This window comes from Salvelinus fontinalis, chromosome 7, assembly GCF_029448725.1.
Source record: "Salvelinus fontinalis isolate EN_2023a chromosome 7, ASM2944872v1, whole genome shotgun sequence".
NCBI lineage: Eukaryota > Metazoa > Chordata > Actinopteri > Salmoniformes > Salmonidae > Salvelinus > Salvelinus fontinalis.
In genome coordinates this window covers 63481409-63497269 of record NC_074671.1, presented here as the reverse complement: position 1 = coordinate 63497269, position 15861 = coordinate 63481409, and the positions used below count along the sequence as shown (strand labels likewise).

General features: G+C 41.2%; 2 protein-coding genes across 2 annotated transcripts in view; both read left to right on the top strand.

Moving 5' to 3' along the window:
* LOC129860146 (zinc finger protein 624-like) overlaps positions 1-4334 on the top strand; it is a 53675-nt gene extending 49341 nt beyond the window's left edge. The window contains exon 3 of the mRNA XM_055930488.1: positions 1542-4334. Within this exon, the coding sequence (XP_055786463.1) occupies positions 1542-3322 (1781 nt within the window). The 3' untranslated portion in view covers positions 3323-4334. The remainder of the gene's footprint in view (positions 1-1541) is intronic.
* Positions 4335-6848: 2514 nt separating this feature from the next.
* On the top strand, positions 6849-15037 carry LOC129860206 (gastrula zinc finger protein XlCGF17.1-like). Its single transcript, XM_055930596.1, has 3 exons — positions 6849-6956; positions 7605-7843; positions 11015-15037. Exons 1-3 carry the CDS (start codon positions 6928-6930, stop codon positions 11767-11769), a joined length of 1023 nt encoding a protein of 340 aa, XP_055786571.1. The 5' UTR covers positions 6849-6927; the 3' UTR covers positions 11770-15037.
* The last annotated feature ends 824 nt before the right edge of the window (positions 15038-15861 follow it).

Here is a 15861-nt window from a genome sequence, read left to right as displayed (position 1 = left end):
TTAGAATAGTTGTATTCCCCTTTTGTATTGTACAGTATAGAGCCTTCAGAAAGTATTCATACCCCTTGACTTATTCTGCATGTTATGTTACAGCCTAAATTAAAAATTGATTTTTGAGCCATCTACACACAATACCCCGCAATGACAGGCAAAACATGTTTCTTTGAAATGTTTGCAAATGTAAAAAATTAAAATAATCTGCAGAAATATCTAATTTACATAAGTATTATGGTGGAAAATTTAAAGATGATGTTATAATACTTTTATTGCATCAAATTGTTTTATTCGACAGAATAGAGTATTCTTAACTATTGTGTGTGTGTTCTACTGAGGAAGGGCCTCTGGGAGATAACACTGACAGGAGATTTACCATGTCTTCTGGGTGATGAAACCTACAGAGCATTCCAGAGCATGAGTTAATGTTTCTGTTCTATACGGTACCAGGGAGAGACGGCTCCAGTAGGGCCAGACACTGGTCTCTACGCAATGGGGTACTCCGCTGACGTTGTGGGGTACTCCGCTGACGTTGTGGGGTACTCCGCCGACGTTGTGGGGTACTCCGCCGACGTTGTGGGGTACTCCGCCGACGCTGTGGGGTACTCCGCCGACGCTGTGGGGTACTCCGCCGGCGTTGTGGGGTACTCCGCCGACGTTGTGGGGTACTCCGCCGACGTTGTGGGGTACTCCGCCGACGTTGTGGGGTACTCCGCCGACGTTGTGGGGTATTCCGCCGACGTTGTGGGGTACTCCGCCGACGTTGTGGGGTATTCCGCCGGCGTTGTGGGGTACTCCGCCGGCGTTGTGGGGTACTCCGCCGACGTTGTGGGGTACTCCGCCGACGTTGTGGGGTATTCCGCCGACGTTGTGGGGTATTCCGCCGACGTTGTGGGGTATTCCGCCGACGTTGTGGGGTATTCCGCCGACGTTGTGGGGTATTCCGCCGACGTTGTGGGGTATTCCGCCGACGTTGTGGGGTATTCCGCCGACGTTGTGGGGTATTCCGCCGACGTTGTGGGGTATTCCGCCGGCGTTGTGGGATACTCCGCCGGCGTTGTGGGGTACTCCGCCGACGTTGTGGGGTACTCCGCCGGTGTTGTGGGGTACTCCGCCGACGTTGTGGGGTACTCTGCCGGCGTTGTGGGGTATTCGGCTGACACATATGGTACAAGGACTAAACACTTTTTACAGGCCTCCCATATATAACACTTTCTGGCCAACCGGTGGTTTAGTTCCATTTGTCCTCCAGGTGATCTGTCCTCCAACTGTTGGTTTAGAATCTACAGATGTGGTATTCATATTCAGATGGTACATAGTCGTAGTAGAATTCATGTTGGTACAACAATATCTAGTCATGTATCCATGCCCTTGTATGTGTGTGTTATTGTGTGTAGGACAATGACTCAATTTAATCAATTTTAAATTCACGCTGAAACACAACAAAATGTAGAAAGAGTCAAGGGGTGTGAATACTTTCTGAAGGCACTGTATATGAAGTCATATGTGTATCTCACTGACTGGTTCTTCTGATGTTGTTCACACAGGAGACCATGTTAAGACATTCTCTACATCCAGAGAGCAACAGCAGGAAGATCACAGAGCTAAGAGGTCTCACCACCTCCCACATTGTGAGATTTTCCCAATTCTATCAAAGCTAAAAATACACCTAAAAATACACACAGGAGAGAATCTGAATTCCTGTACTGACTGTGGGAAGAGATTCACAACATCACAAGCTCTGAAAATTCATCAGAAAGTGCACATTGGAGAAAAGCCTTACTCCTGCTCTGACTGTGGGAAGAGTTTCTCCCGATTGGAAAGGTTAAAAAGTCACCAACTAATACACAGAGAGAAGCCATTCTCCTGCTCTGACTGTGGCAAATGTTTCAAAACATCAACTGAGGTAAAAGTTCATCAGAGAACACACACAGGAGAGAAGCCTTACTTCTGCTCTGCCTGTGGAAAGAGTTTCTCCCGATTGGATACCTTAAAAGTTCATGAACGTGTACATACAGGAGAGAAGCCATACTCTTGCTCTGACTGCGGAAAATGCTTCACCACAACATCTGATCTAACAGTTCATCAGAGAACACACACAGGAGAGAAGCCTTACTTCTGCTCTGACTGTGGTAAGTGCTTCAAAACATCAACTGAGGTAAAAGTTCATCAGAGAACACACACAGGTGAGAAGCCTTACTTCTGCTATGCCTGTGGAAAGAGGTTCTCCCGATTGGATACCTTAAAAGTACATGAACGTGTACATACAGGAGAGAAGCCATACTCTTGCTCTAACTGTGGAAAATGCTTCACCACAACATCTGATGTAACAGTTCATCAGAGAACACACACAGGAGAGAAGCCTTACTTCTGCTCTGACTGTGGTAAGTGCTTCAAAACATCAACTGAGGTAAAAGTTCATCAGAGAACACACACAGGAGTGAAGCCTTACTTCTGCTCTGACTGTGGGAAGAGATTCACAACATTGCAAGCTCTGACAATTCATCAGAGAGTGCACACTGGAGAGAAGCCTTACTCCTGCCTGCACTGTGGGAAAAGTTTCTCCCGATTGGATAAGTTAAAAAGTCACCAACTAATACACATAGCGAAGCCATTCTCCTGCTCTGACTGTGGTAAGTGCTTCAAAACATCAACTGAGGTAAATGTTCATCAGAGAACACACACAGGAGTGAAGCCTTACTTCTGCTCTGCCTGTGGGAAGAGATTCACAACATCACAAGCTCTGACAATTCATCAGAGAGTGCACACTGGAGAGAAGCCTTACTCCTGCTCTGACTGTGGAAAAAGTTTCTCCCGATTGGATAAGTTAAAAAGTCACCAACTAATACACATAGCGAAGCCATTCTCCTGCTCTGACTGTGTTAAGTGCTTCAAAACATCAACTGAGCTAACAGTTCATCAGAGAACACACACAGGAGAGAAGCCTTACTTCTGCTCTGCCTGTGGAAAGAGTTTCTCCCGATTGGATATCTTAAAAGTACATGAACGTGTACATACAGGAGAGAAGCCATACTCTTGCTCTGACTGCGGAAAATGCTTCACCACAACAGCTGGTGTAACAGTTCATCAGAGAACACACACAGGAGAGAAGCCTTACTCCTGCTCTGACTGTGGTAAGTGCTTCAAAACATCAACTGAGCTAACAGTTCATCAGAGAACACACACAGGAGTGAAGCCTTACTTCTGCTCTGACTATGGGAAGAGTTTCTCCCAATTGGAAAAGTTAAAATGTCCCCAGCGAATACATATAGACAGTCTCACTTCTGCTCTGACTGTGGGAAGAGTTTCCGATTTAGATACCTTTTAAAATGTCACCAGCGTATACATACAGGAGAGAAGCCTCATCAGTTCTCTCAGACCAGCTAAGAGTAAAGTCATTACATCACTTCATTCTCATCTCATAAATGAAGTGGTAACAGTGAATTTGATAACATTTAAGAAAGAATAAAACACTATTGGGATCCTATTGTTTCTCACTGTGAGAGAACTGTGCAGAGGAAAGGGAATGTTATAGAATGTTAGCCTCTCTTTACTGATCAGTGTGCATCTTGTCAGTTTTGGTGTGTTTTGTTAGCTTCTACTGTAGAGATATTGAGATGACCTTGGATTTGCCCATAGGGTTGAATATCCTACGAGGCTTCTTACGTTGAAACAATGTAGTCTGACTGTTGACTGTGTCGTACTCTGTGGGAATGAGTTAGTAGATACAACATGTGTCAGATAGAGATGGTGTGATGATCAGTTTTCTGTGGGAATGAGTTAGTAGACACAACATGTGTCAGATTGTGATTTTCTGTGGGAATGAGTTAGTAGATACAACATGTATCAGATAGAGATGATGTGATGATCAGTTTTCTGTGGGAATGAGTTAGTAGATACAACATGTATCAGATAGATGATGTGATGATCAGTTTTCTGTGGGAATGAGTTAGTAGATACAACATGATAGAGATGGTGTGATGATCAGTTTTCTGTGGGAATGAGTTAGTAGATACAACATGTATCAGATAGAGATGATGTGATGATCAGTTTTCACCATTTAGTTGATTTTTTTGTTGTTTTGTTTTTCACTACTAAGCAATTTTTGTTTAGTGATATACATACTTTGAAACGATAAACATGTTTATTAAATTGTCTTAAATAGATGTATTATTTTCGTCATTGATGAATGTATTTGGATGTCTGCATTAAACTTAATTGATGTGCGAATGAAAAATAAATATTCTACTTGAATTTGTGCTGGTCAAACTTTGGGTTATCTATACAGACAATGCAATGTTTTTTGTTTAATTGATGTTATTAAAACTAATTTAAATGTCTATGTATCTACTCAATACATGTCACTAAACCTCTACATGCCAATTAGCTAGCCCCCTGAATGTTCAACAATACATACAAATAATGTTTTGCAGTATAAAGGACATGTTTTTCATATTTAAGTAAAAGTTAAACAAAATAACATTTATTTTGTCAATGTATAATTGTAATGTGTTTTCTATGGTGCCAAAGTCCAGGGACAATATTACTACCACAATTCAAGTATGATCCACTTACTATTGGGGAATGGAACCAGAGAGGAAGCTTGTGTTACCCTTTCCATGCCCCATTGTTCAGAGTGGAAGAGCTGTGAACTCTCCTGTGATGGCCCACGTCTACCACAACCTTTCCTATTGTGTTTGTAAGCACCACAGCATTTTAGGAAGCCATTGTTCAAAATGTGTTCATACACACAGTAACAATGGGAGGAGGTGTGGCCTGCACAGGGGAGGACCAGGAGGTTGATCTCAGACTTCTATTTAGAACTGGGATTCTATCCAGAGTTGACAGATTAACAGTGAGGACAAACCCAGCCTGCCTCTTTCCATCCACACTGAGTCCAAACCTACAGTCTAGTGATGGGCATTCCGGCTCTTTTCAGTGAGCCGGCTCTTTTGGCTCCCAAACGGCTCTTTAAAAAAAGTATGTTTTGTATTTTTTCAAGTCAAACAGTTTGCGATAGTTTGACTATGATTGGTGTTAAAACAATTCTAATTAAATGATTGAATGAAATCATACTCTACCTTAACCACAATGTATTTTAAAATGCATTGGTTTGTTATTAAATGGAATGCTATTAAACATTTGCATTTAAAGTATAACTTTTTAATGTATTTAAACAAAGTGCATATAAATCTAACCATTCAAAACGAATACAATCTGAACCGCATAATATAATATATATATTTTTTTTCACCTTTATTTAACCAGGTAGGCAAGTTGAGAACAAGTTCTCATTTACAATTGCGACCTGGCCAAGATAAAGCAAAGCAGTTCGACACATACAACAGCACATAGTTACACATGGAGTAAAACAAACATACAGTCAATAATACAGTAGAAATAATAAGTATATACAATGTGAGCAAATGAGGTGAGATAAGGGAGGTAAAGGCAAAAAAAGGCCATGGTGGCGAAGTAAATACAATATAGCAAGTAAAACACTGGAATGGTAGATTTGCAGTGGAAGAATGTGCAAAGTAAAGATAGAAATAATGGGGTGCAAAGGAGCAAAATAAATACAGTAAGGGGAGAGGTAGTTGTTTGGGCTAAATTATAGATGGGCTATGTACAGGTGCAGTAATCTGTAAGCTGCTCTGACAGCTGGTGCTTAAAGCTATTGAGGGAGATAAGTGTTTCCAGTTTCAGAGATTTTTGTAGTTCATTCCAGTCATTGGCAGCAGAGAACTGGAAGGAGAGGCGGCCAAAGGAAGAATTGGTTTTGGGGGTGACCAGAGAGATATACCTGCTGGAGCGCGTGCTACAGGTGGGTGCTGCTATGGTGACCAGCGAGCTGAGATATGGGGGGATTTTACCTAGCAGAGACGTGATTCATAGTAAAGGCTGGGTTCGTGCAGATAACCAACAATTTACGACGTTTGGAAGGAGACTAATGTGAGGTAAAGAATAATTCATTAATTAGAAGACTAATTGATCAGATATTAAAATATCTGAAGAGTTATATTAGGAAAATTATAACTTTGTAATCTGAAGATTTTCCTTGGTGCCCCGACTTCCTAGTTATTTACATTCACATGATTAGTTTAGTCACATTTTAATAATTACAGAGAATTGATTTGATAAAATAACAGTCTTCACTTTAATGATGCCAAAGACATGACAAGATCAAGACTGTGAATGCATGTACCACTCTGAATAAATAAATATAGTAACTTTTGAAGATTTGTGTCTGGTCATTAAACTACAAAACTGGCTGGATGTCTAAACAAAATCAATTCTGAATGTCAATAGATTTAGATTCATTCTCATCAATGGAAACATTCTAGAACTGAGGTATCACTCATCGAAGTCCGGTATCCGGGGTAATCTGGTTAATGATTATATAGTTATGTGGCTCTTTCCTTGTAGAATGTTGACAGCTGTATAGAACATATTGTATTGCAAAGATGCTCAAACTTCACTTAAGAGCTACACTCACCAGACACAGGATAATCTTTATCCCTCATGCTGGGCCTGACCAAACCGGTGGATTGTTGCTTACTATAGCTGCACTTCTCCACATGGCCAGACTTCTAGTGGACTTCTCCTCTTCCAATGCTCTTATGCTTATCCTTGAAAAATACCATGAGGTCTGAAATAGACACCAACGTTGAATTTGTCCACTCTGTTCATAACAGATTTTAGTTTGACGAACAGAAAACTGTATTGAGATAAAATGTTTAATCGATGAGAAAATGTGCCGAATTTCGGCCAAAATCCATCTCGTTCCATCTCCTGCCACTCTCTGCCAGTGGGCTTTCCTCTCGCTACCATATTTATACATCCAATGAAATATCTGTCGCATTTGCTCTGTTGCAGTGGTGGAACAGGAAGTTCCGGGAAGGCGCCAGAACTGTTTGGTGAAGACGAAATATTATGTGTCCGTTTCACATGTATTACTACAGGTATGTAATAGCACGTTTACACTTTGTAATATCGAAAGAACATGTCATAACGTGCTGGGTAACCATCCTTTATGGTATTATCACGTTTGGTAAAGGTTTTACGTGTTACTTTTGTGTCAAGCCGAGTGAGCATAACTATTTTATAAGTTAAATAGCTAGAGACTTTGGGTTTGACAGAGTGAATGAAAATAATTTAGTAAAGCAAATTTCATTTAAAAAAATCAAATTATTAGCGATTTTTTTGAGTTCGTTAATGGTTTTGAGTAAAATTCACGGGATGGTAAAATGGCGGCTGCCCTTCTGTCTACGTCAACTGAATTCAGTGCAGGCAGCGCGGGTTCACTTTTTATTTTATTTTTTATTTTTAACATCTGTAACAATATTCAGACATTCAGTTGTTTCTATCTTTATCTATAATTGTTCCTATGGTGTGAAAATGGGAAATACAATAGATTTTTGTGAGGTGAAATAATACAGTGAAGACATGATTATTCAGGAACATAGTAAATAGTGCTGCATAAACTGCATGCATTATCAGAAAGCTAAATATTTACCAGGAAAGATTCTTAAGCGAACAACCCAAGCATTAATAGTGAGTCAGGTGAACTACTGTTATGTGAAAATTATTAAAACATTTTTTTGACTTAGGTCAAGTCTGAGGCCAGGAACATCAACAGTGAGGACAAACCCAGCCTGCCTTTCTCCTTCCACACTGAGTCCAAACCTACAGTCACTGGGTCCTGATTGTGACAGTGGAGCCCAGTTTGCACTGGAGGATTCAGAGATGGCATCACTGAAGCTGGAAGACTGCAGTCAAACACTGGAGCTGAATGTCAACATTAAAGATGAAGAAGAGGAGGAGAAGATTGGGAAATCTGTTAATCATGGTAAAGGCAGGTTCTATCTAACTAAGTTATACCCAGTCTGTTGCTATTGTGAATTCTGTCATTCTGCCATCACATCCCTGAAGAACACCAGACTGTACAACAAAGCTTGTGTTGTTCTCTCCAACAACAGTATTGCCAGTGTTTGTTTTATTCACTGGGTTATCTGGAGTCTGCAGAGAGTAGACTAAAGAAGTGAACAAGATAAACTGACAATGTTTTAAAGTTCTATGAAATAAGTCTGTGATAGAGAGTGGAGGATGATATGAAATGAGTCTGTGTAGTTACTAACCCTTGTGATAGTGAATGGAGGATGATATGAAATGAGTCTGTAGTTACTAACCCTTGTGATAGTGAGGGGAGGATGATATGAAATGAGTCTGTAGTTACTAACCCTTGTGATAGTGAGTGGAGGATGATATGAAGTGAGTCTGTGTAGTTACTAGCCCTTGTGATAGTGAGTGGAGGATGATATGAAATGAGTCTGTAGTTACTAACCCTTGTGATAGTGAGTGGAGGATTATATGAAATGAGTCTGTGTAGTTACTAACCCTTGTGATAGTGAGTGGAGGATGATATGAAATGAGTCTGTGTAGTTACTAACCCTTGTGATAGTGAGTGGAGGATGATATGAAATGAGTCTGTGTAGTTACTAACCCTTGTGATAGAGAGTGGAGGATGATATGAAATGAGTCTGTGTAGTTACTAACCCTTGTGATAGAGAGTGGAGGATGATATGAAATGAGTCTGTGTAGTTACTAACCCTTGTGATAGTGAATGGAGGATGATATGAAATGAGTCTGTGTAGTTACTAACCCTTGTGATAGAGAGTGGAGGATGATATGAAATGAGTCTGTGTAGTTACTAACCCTTGTGATAGAGAGTGGAGGATGATATGAAATGAGTCTGTGTAGTTACTAACCCTTGTGATAGTGAATGGAGGATGATATGAAATGAGTCTGTGTAGTTACTAACCCTTGTGATAGAGAGTGGAGGATGATATGGGTCTGGATTTTCACTCTTTTTTGCAATCAGCTGTTGTCCACTTTTAGAATAGTTGTATTCCCCTTTTGTATTGTACAGTATAGAGCCTTCAGAAAGTATTCATACCCCTTGACTTATTCTGCATTTTATGTTACAGCCTAAATTTAAAATGGATGAAATTGATATTTAATATACCCAATACCTAATAATAACATACATAATGTATTTAGAAATGTTTTCAAATTTACACAAATTGAAGTGCAGAAATATCTAATTTACATAAGTATTCACACCCCCGACTCAATACGTTGTAGAAACACCTTTGGTAGCGATTACAGCTGTGAGTCTTTCTAGGTAAGTCTCTAAGAATTTTGCGCACCTGGATGGTACAATGTTGTACAAATTCTTTAAGCTCTGTCAAGTTGGTTGTTGATCATTGCTAGACAGCGATTTTCATGTCTTGCCATAGATTTTCAAGCTGATTTAAGTCAAAACTAACTAGGCCACTCAAGAACATTCAATATTGTCTTGGTAAGCAACTCCAGTGTATATTTGGCCTTGTTTTGTAGGTTATTGCCCTTCCTAAATGTGAATTTGTTTCCCAGTGTCTGTTGGAAAGCAGACTGTATCAGGTTTTCCTCTAGGATTTTGCCGGTGCTTAGCTCTATTCCATTTATTTTTATCCCCCCCCCCAAAACGTTCAAGTCCTTGTTGATGACAAGCACACCCATAACATGCTGCAGCTAGCACCATGTGTAGAGTGGGACTCTTGATGTGTTGTGTTGGATTTGCCCCAAACATAACGCTTTGTATTCAGGATATGAATATGGTTGCATCACTGCCTGGTATGGCAACTGCTTGGCCTCCAACCACAAGGCACTACAGAGGGTAGTGCAAACGGCCCAGTACATCACTGGGGCCAAGCTTCTTGCCATCCAGGACCTCTATACCAGGCGGTGTCAAAGGAAGGCCTTAAAAATTGTCAAACTACAGCAACCCTAGTCATAGACTGTTCTCTCTGCTACCTCACTGCAAGCAGTACCGGAGCGCCAAGTCTAGGTCCAAGAGGCTTCTTAACAGCTTCTGCCCCCAAGCCATAAGACTCCTGAATACCTAATCAAATGGCGACCCAGACTATTTGACCCCCCCCCCCCCCCCCCTCTATGTTACACGGCTGCTACTCTCTGTTGTTATCATCTATGCATAGTCATTTTAATAACTCTACCTTGTACATTACCTCAACTAACCGGTTCCCCTGCACATGTTATTTTACTGCTGCTCTTTAATTACTTGTTACTTTTATTTCTTATTCTTATCTCTATTTTTTTTAAACTGCATTGTTGGTTAGGGGCTCTTAAGTAAGCATTTCACTGTAAGGTCTACACCTGTTGTACACTATTATTGCACACACAGTGAGACCATGCGACTTGTTAAGCTTGCCATAACAAAGGGGTTGGATACTTATTGACTCAACATTATTGGGTATTCCACTGACGTTGTGGGATTTTCCTTTGGCGTTATGGGGTATTCCGCTGGCGTTATCGGGTATTCCACTGACGTTATAGGGTATTCCACTGGCGTTATGGGGTATTCCACTGACGTTGTGGGATTTTCCTTTGGCGTTATAGGGTATTCCGCTGGCGTTATCGGGTATTCCACTGACGCTATGGGGTATTCCACTGACGTTATGGGGTATTCCACTGGCGTTATGGGGTATTCCACTGACTTTATGGGGTATTCCACTGACTTTATGGGGTATTCCACTGACGTTATGGGGTATTCCACTGACGTTATGGGGTATTCCACTGACGTTATGGGGTAAAGACAAAACAGTTTTCAAGGCTACCATAAATAACACTTTCTGGTCAACTGGTGGTTTAATTCCATTTGTCCTCCAGGTGATCTGTCCTCCAACTGTTTGTTTAGAATCTACAGATGTGGTATTCATATTCAGATGGTAAATAGTCGTAGTAGAATTCATGTTGGTACAACAATATCTAGTCATGTATCCATGCCCTTATATGTGTGTGGTATTGTGTGTAGGCCAATGACTCAATTTAATCAATTTTAAATTCAGGCTGAAACACAAAATGTAGAAAAAATCAAGGGGTGTGAATACTTTCTGAAGGCACTGTATATGAAGTAATATGTGTATCTCACTGACTGGTTCTTCTGATGTTGTTCACACAGGAGACCATGTTGAGACATTCTCTACATCCAGAGAGCAACAGCAGGAAGATCACAGAGCTAAGAGGTCTCACCACTGCCCACATTGTGAGGAGATTTTCCCATTTCTATCAAAGCTAAAAATACATCTAAAAATACACACAGGAGAGAAGCCTTATTCCTGTACTGACTGTGGGAAGAGCTTCACAACATCAAGGGCTTTGACAGTTCATCAGAGAGCGCACACTGGAGTGAAGCCTTACTCCTGTTCTGCCTGTGGAAAGAGTTTCTCTCGATTGGATAACTTAAAAGTACATGAACGTGTACATACAGGAGAGAAGCCATACTCTTGCTCTGACTGCGGAAAATGCTTCAAAACATCATCTGATCTAACAGTTCATCAGAGAACACACACAGGAGAGAAGCCTTACTCCTGCTCTGACTGTGGTAAATGCTTCAAAACATCAATTGAGGTAAAAGTTCATCAGAGAACACACACAGGAGAGAAGCCTTACTTCTGCTCTGCCTGTGGAAAGAGTTTCTCCCGATTGGATACTTTAATAGTACATGAACGTGTACATACAGGAGTGAAACCTTACTTCTGCTTTGACTGTGTGAAGAGATTCACAACATCAACATCTCTGACAATTCATCAGAGAGCGCACACTGGAGAGAAGCCTTACTCCTGCTCTGACTGTGGGAAGAGTTTCTCCCGATTGGATAAGTTAAAAAGTCACCAACTAATACGCAGAGAGAAGCCATTCTCCTGCAGCACATAGCAATGCTGACCATATTTTGCTTTTATGAGAGATTTGCTTTCAGAAATGCAAGCTGCCTCACTTTCGAGGGGCTGATGCTGTTTCTTCTCTCAGTAATTGTTTTGTCCCGTTTTTGAGAAGACCCTCTGAGGGGTAGATTTGGCTCATCTGATTAGAGACCCGGCTACAAGAGCCGGCTCTCTAATCCGACTTGTTCGCGAACGACCCATTACTACTACAGTCACTGGTTGGTGATTGTGACTGGAGCCCAGCACCTCTACTTCCCGTGGCTATGGTAATGATTATAATGTTTCCTCATGAGCATAGCAGGTATCCATGGTAGCGTTTATGTTATGTCGTCAGCATAACAGGTATTTAATATTAACAACACCTTCCTAATATTCAGTTGCACCTTTTTGCCCTGAGAACAGCCTCAATTCGTCGGGACCGGTGCATTGTAGTTAATTTCATCTTTGACTTAATCAGTGAAATATCTTTGAGTAGTAAGCAGGGAAACAACGATTCCCAGACAGTTCAATAGAACATACCAGAGGAGAGCATCGTTTACTAGGCTACATCACTTATTAGGATCATCTAATACCACCAGTGTTTGGAATACATTGAGTTCGTTGACCAAACAGACCGTGGAAACCAATTTTATAGCAGTGAATGTAATCTATTAATGTATTGTTCTAGTATTTCTAAGTAGCAACCATATCAGCCTGGGAAACTAAATGTTTATGATAGAACATTCACATTTTTCAGTGAAGTTGAAATCCTTCCTCTTCAATGGTAAGGTCCCTTGCACCATAAAGTCACTGCTGTGGTGCCCACCAGACCATCCGGTGAGGCACCCAGACCCTGTGACCCAAAACCCTGACTCCTGCACATCCATCCCTGTAGCCATTTGAATGCCTTGATGCCCTCCTCTTCCTTATCAGACAACACCCCATCCAACAACTGATCTGAGGACTGTTTTTAGCAGTGACGGAGTAACACCTTGCACCTAACCACAGCTCCATAATTGCTGTCCTTCAACCTTCCTCCTCATGGTGTGCCTGTTGGTGTGCTGTCCAACTGTTGCCTACCGTTTAGCCTCCTGCTGCTCCACCGACAGCACCATGCCAGCCAGGACGCCTGCATGCCCCAGGTGCCCTTGTTCTAACAACGTCCGGTACAGACAGGGATGACGTGGAGGGTAGCGGTTGTTCTGGCTCAGGTTCAAGAAGACATTTCCTTCCACTGAACCTGCCCCAGAGACTGTTCCTTACCCTCTGATGATCCTCCTCTGTGGGCTCTCGGGACAGAGGGTTGTGGTCTTCGGCCGGGTACAGATCCTCCACTGACTGCACCTGGTTGGGCACGGCTGGCATCCGTACGGACGATATTGTGAACCGCCAAAATAGGCTGCATGGCTCCACTGATGAGCTCCATGGAGGCATTCTCATGTGGTAGAGAGAATCCCCTGGTCACCTATAGAGACCTGCCAAGAGGAAGGATGTTAAGTGCCACATGCCTTTCAATGAATGACTTGGAACACCTTGAAATGCATTCATTGTAAGAAATGTGCCATCTAAATAAAGTTTGATTTGATTGATGACATTACCGATGTAAAATATTTAATAAATTGTCATCTTCAGTACAAGTGGTTTTTCCATGACCTTTTAATTGATAACTTGGGATTTTATCACTTGGCATCAATCATACAGTGGGATCCTAAATATTGTCATGACGTGGCCCTTTCTGGGTATAGCTAGTGGCTTCCCCCTCCTCTCTCTCTCTCTCCAACACCCAGGTTCTTTTATCTTAGGTCGTAAATTCCTGGAGGAGACTCTCCCCCTGGCCATGCAGAAAGAGACACCTAGAGAGAACAAAGGATTTCACATGGCGAACTCCTAAATTCCCAAAATGAGGATTTGATACAAAATGTCCACTTGTGGGAATGGTCCGTGGACACTTAAGGGACGGGTATGACGAGTGTGTTTAACTTGATGACCTCAGAGAGGACAGGAAACACACATGACTATATCTCTGAATATGTACATTTCTCAATTATGGGGTTCCCATCTAATTCTTGTATAAAATTAATGAATAAAGATTAAACGATTTGTGAAATGATGTAAGGTGATGGTAAACCTTTAATGAAAGAGAATTGTATACCCTTTAAAGTTTAACCAAGTCATTGGCCCGCCCCCGTGAACACAGACACGATCTGGCGTCATAGAACAGCCCTTTTCAACTGTTACGAATAAAACCCTCTCCTGAGGAAATCCTCTTCAGATCACAGAAACCTCAGTATAAGCTAAGGTTGTAATGGTTATTGAATTCCTAACCATACCACGTGGAGCATTAGGCTACACGGGTGGAAATTGTTAAACTCTGACACTATCGATCCCGACAGAATAAGAGAAAATCTTAGATACTATTTACTAGTCTACAGCTAGAAATTATGTCAAACTGGGATGCGAAGACCGACAACCGCCGAAACAGCTATTCTATGATAACATTTCTGAATAGTATTCTGCAGTATCCATTTTAACCACGAAAGACTTGATCTTCAGGGAGGCAGAGAGAGAGAGGATGATGAACTGACTCTCCAACAGACAGACGGACGATTCCAACAGAGATCACGACGACACACTGGGCGTAAATAGATATTGATTGCAATTATTCCCAAATGAGTGAATGTTCATGTGCAAATGGTTAGCATTTCAATAAATATAAATATCAACTGTGTAGTGACTCATTTTGTCTTTCCCGCCAACTTCAGTCTACACCCACTTCCCTTTGTCCACCAAGCCGTCATATCTGCTTAGCCCACTAGGGAACCCCCCCTATCATTTCCTTGTAACCATATCTACTGTGTTGTTTGATTTATGCATTTCTGTGATTGTTTAGTTAGTTAGTAAATAAATGATTAAGAGAATTGATGTATGGATGATTCATAGTAAAGGCTGGGTTCGTGCAGATAACCAACAGTTTACTACATTTGGAATGAGACTAATGTGAGGTAAATAATAATTCATTAATTAGAAGACTGATTGATCAGATATTAAAATATCTGAAGTTATATTAGGAAAATTATAACTTTGTAATCTGAAGATTTTCCTTGGTGCCCCGACTTCCTAGTTAATTACATTCACATGATTAGTTTAATCACATTTTAATAATTACAGAGAATTGATTTGATAAAATAACAGTCTTCACTTTAATGATGCCAAAGACATGACAAGATCAAGACTGTGAATGCATGTACCACTCTGAATAAATAAATATAGTGCCTTTTGAAGATTTGTGTCTGGTCATTAAACTACAAAACTGGCTGGATGTCTAAACAAAATCAATTCTGAATGTCAATAGATTTAGATTCATTCTCATCAATGGAAACATTCTAGAACTGAGTTATCACTCATCGAAGTCCGGTATCCGGGGTAATCTGGTTAATGATTATATAGTTATGTTGCTCTTTCCTTGTTGAATGTTGACAGCTGTATAGAACATATTGTATTGCAAAGATGCTCAAACTTCATTTAATAGCTACACTCACCAGACACAGGATAATCTTTATCCCTCATGCTGGGCCTGACCAAACCGGTGGATTGTTGCTTACTATAGCTGCACTTCTCCACATGGCCAGACTTCTAGTGGACTTCTCCTCTTCCAATGCTCTTATGCTTATCCTTGAAAAATACCATGAGGTCTGAAATAGACACCAACGTTGACATATTGTACAAACAATTACCTAGGCTAAGTAAAACAATGATGTTTGATCTACTGCTCTGCTAACTAGCTAGCTAACGTGTAGCCAGTGAGTAGCTAAAACAGAGAAAGGGGATGCACATTCATAGATTGGATCCAGGAGGTCTTGCTGATCGCGGTGGTGAACGGTAGCTGACAGTGTCGGCTAGAGACTACCTGTGGGAGCTTCCTGCAGGAATTTGTAGTCTTTCTGAGGATGAGTTTTAGTAAGGTCGGGTTCCTTGTGTTTATAGTCATTGTGATCTGCACTGATGGGAGTGGAAATCACATAAAATAGATGTGGTAGTTGCAGCAGCAGATACATATTTGGGTGTGAGAGATTTTAGTGCAGAAGAAGTTGAGGGAAGTGGTTCC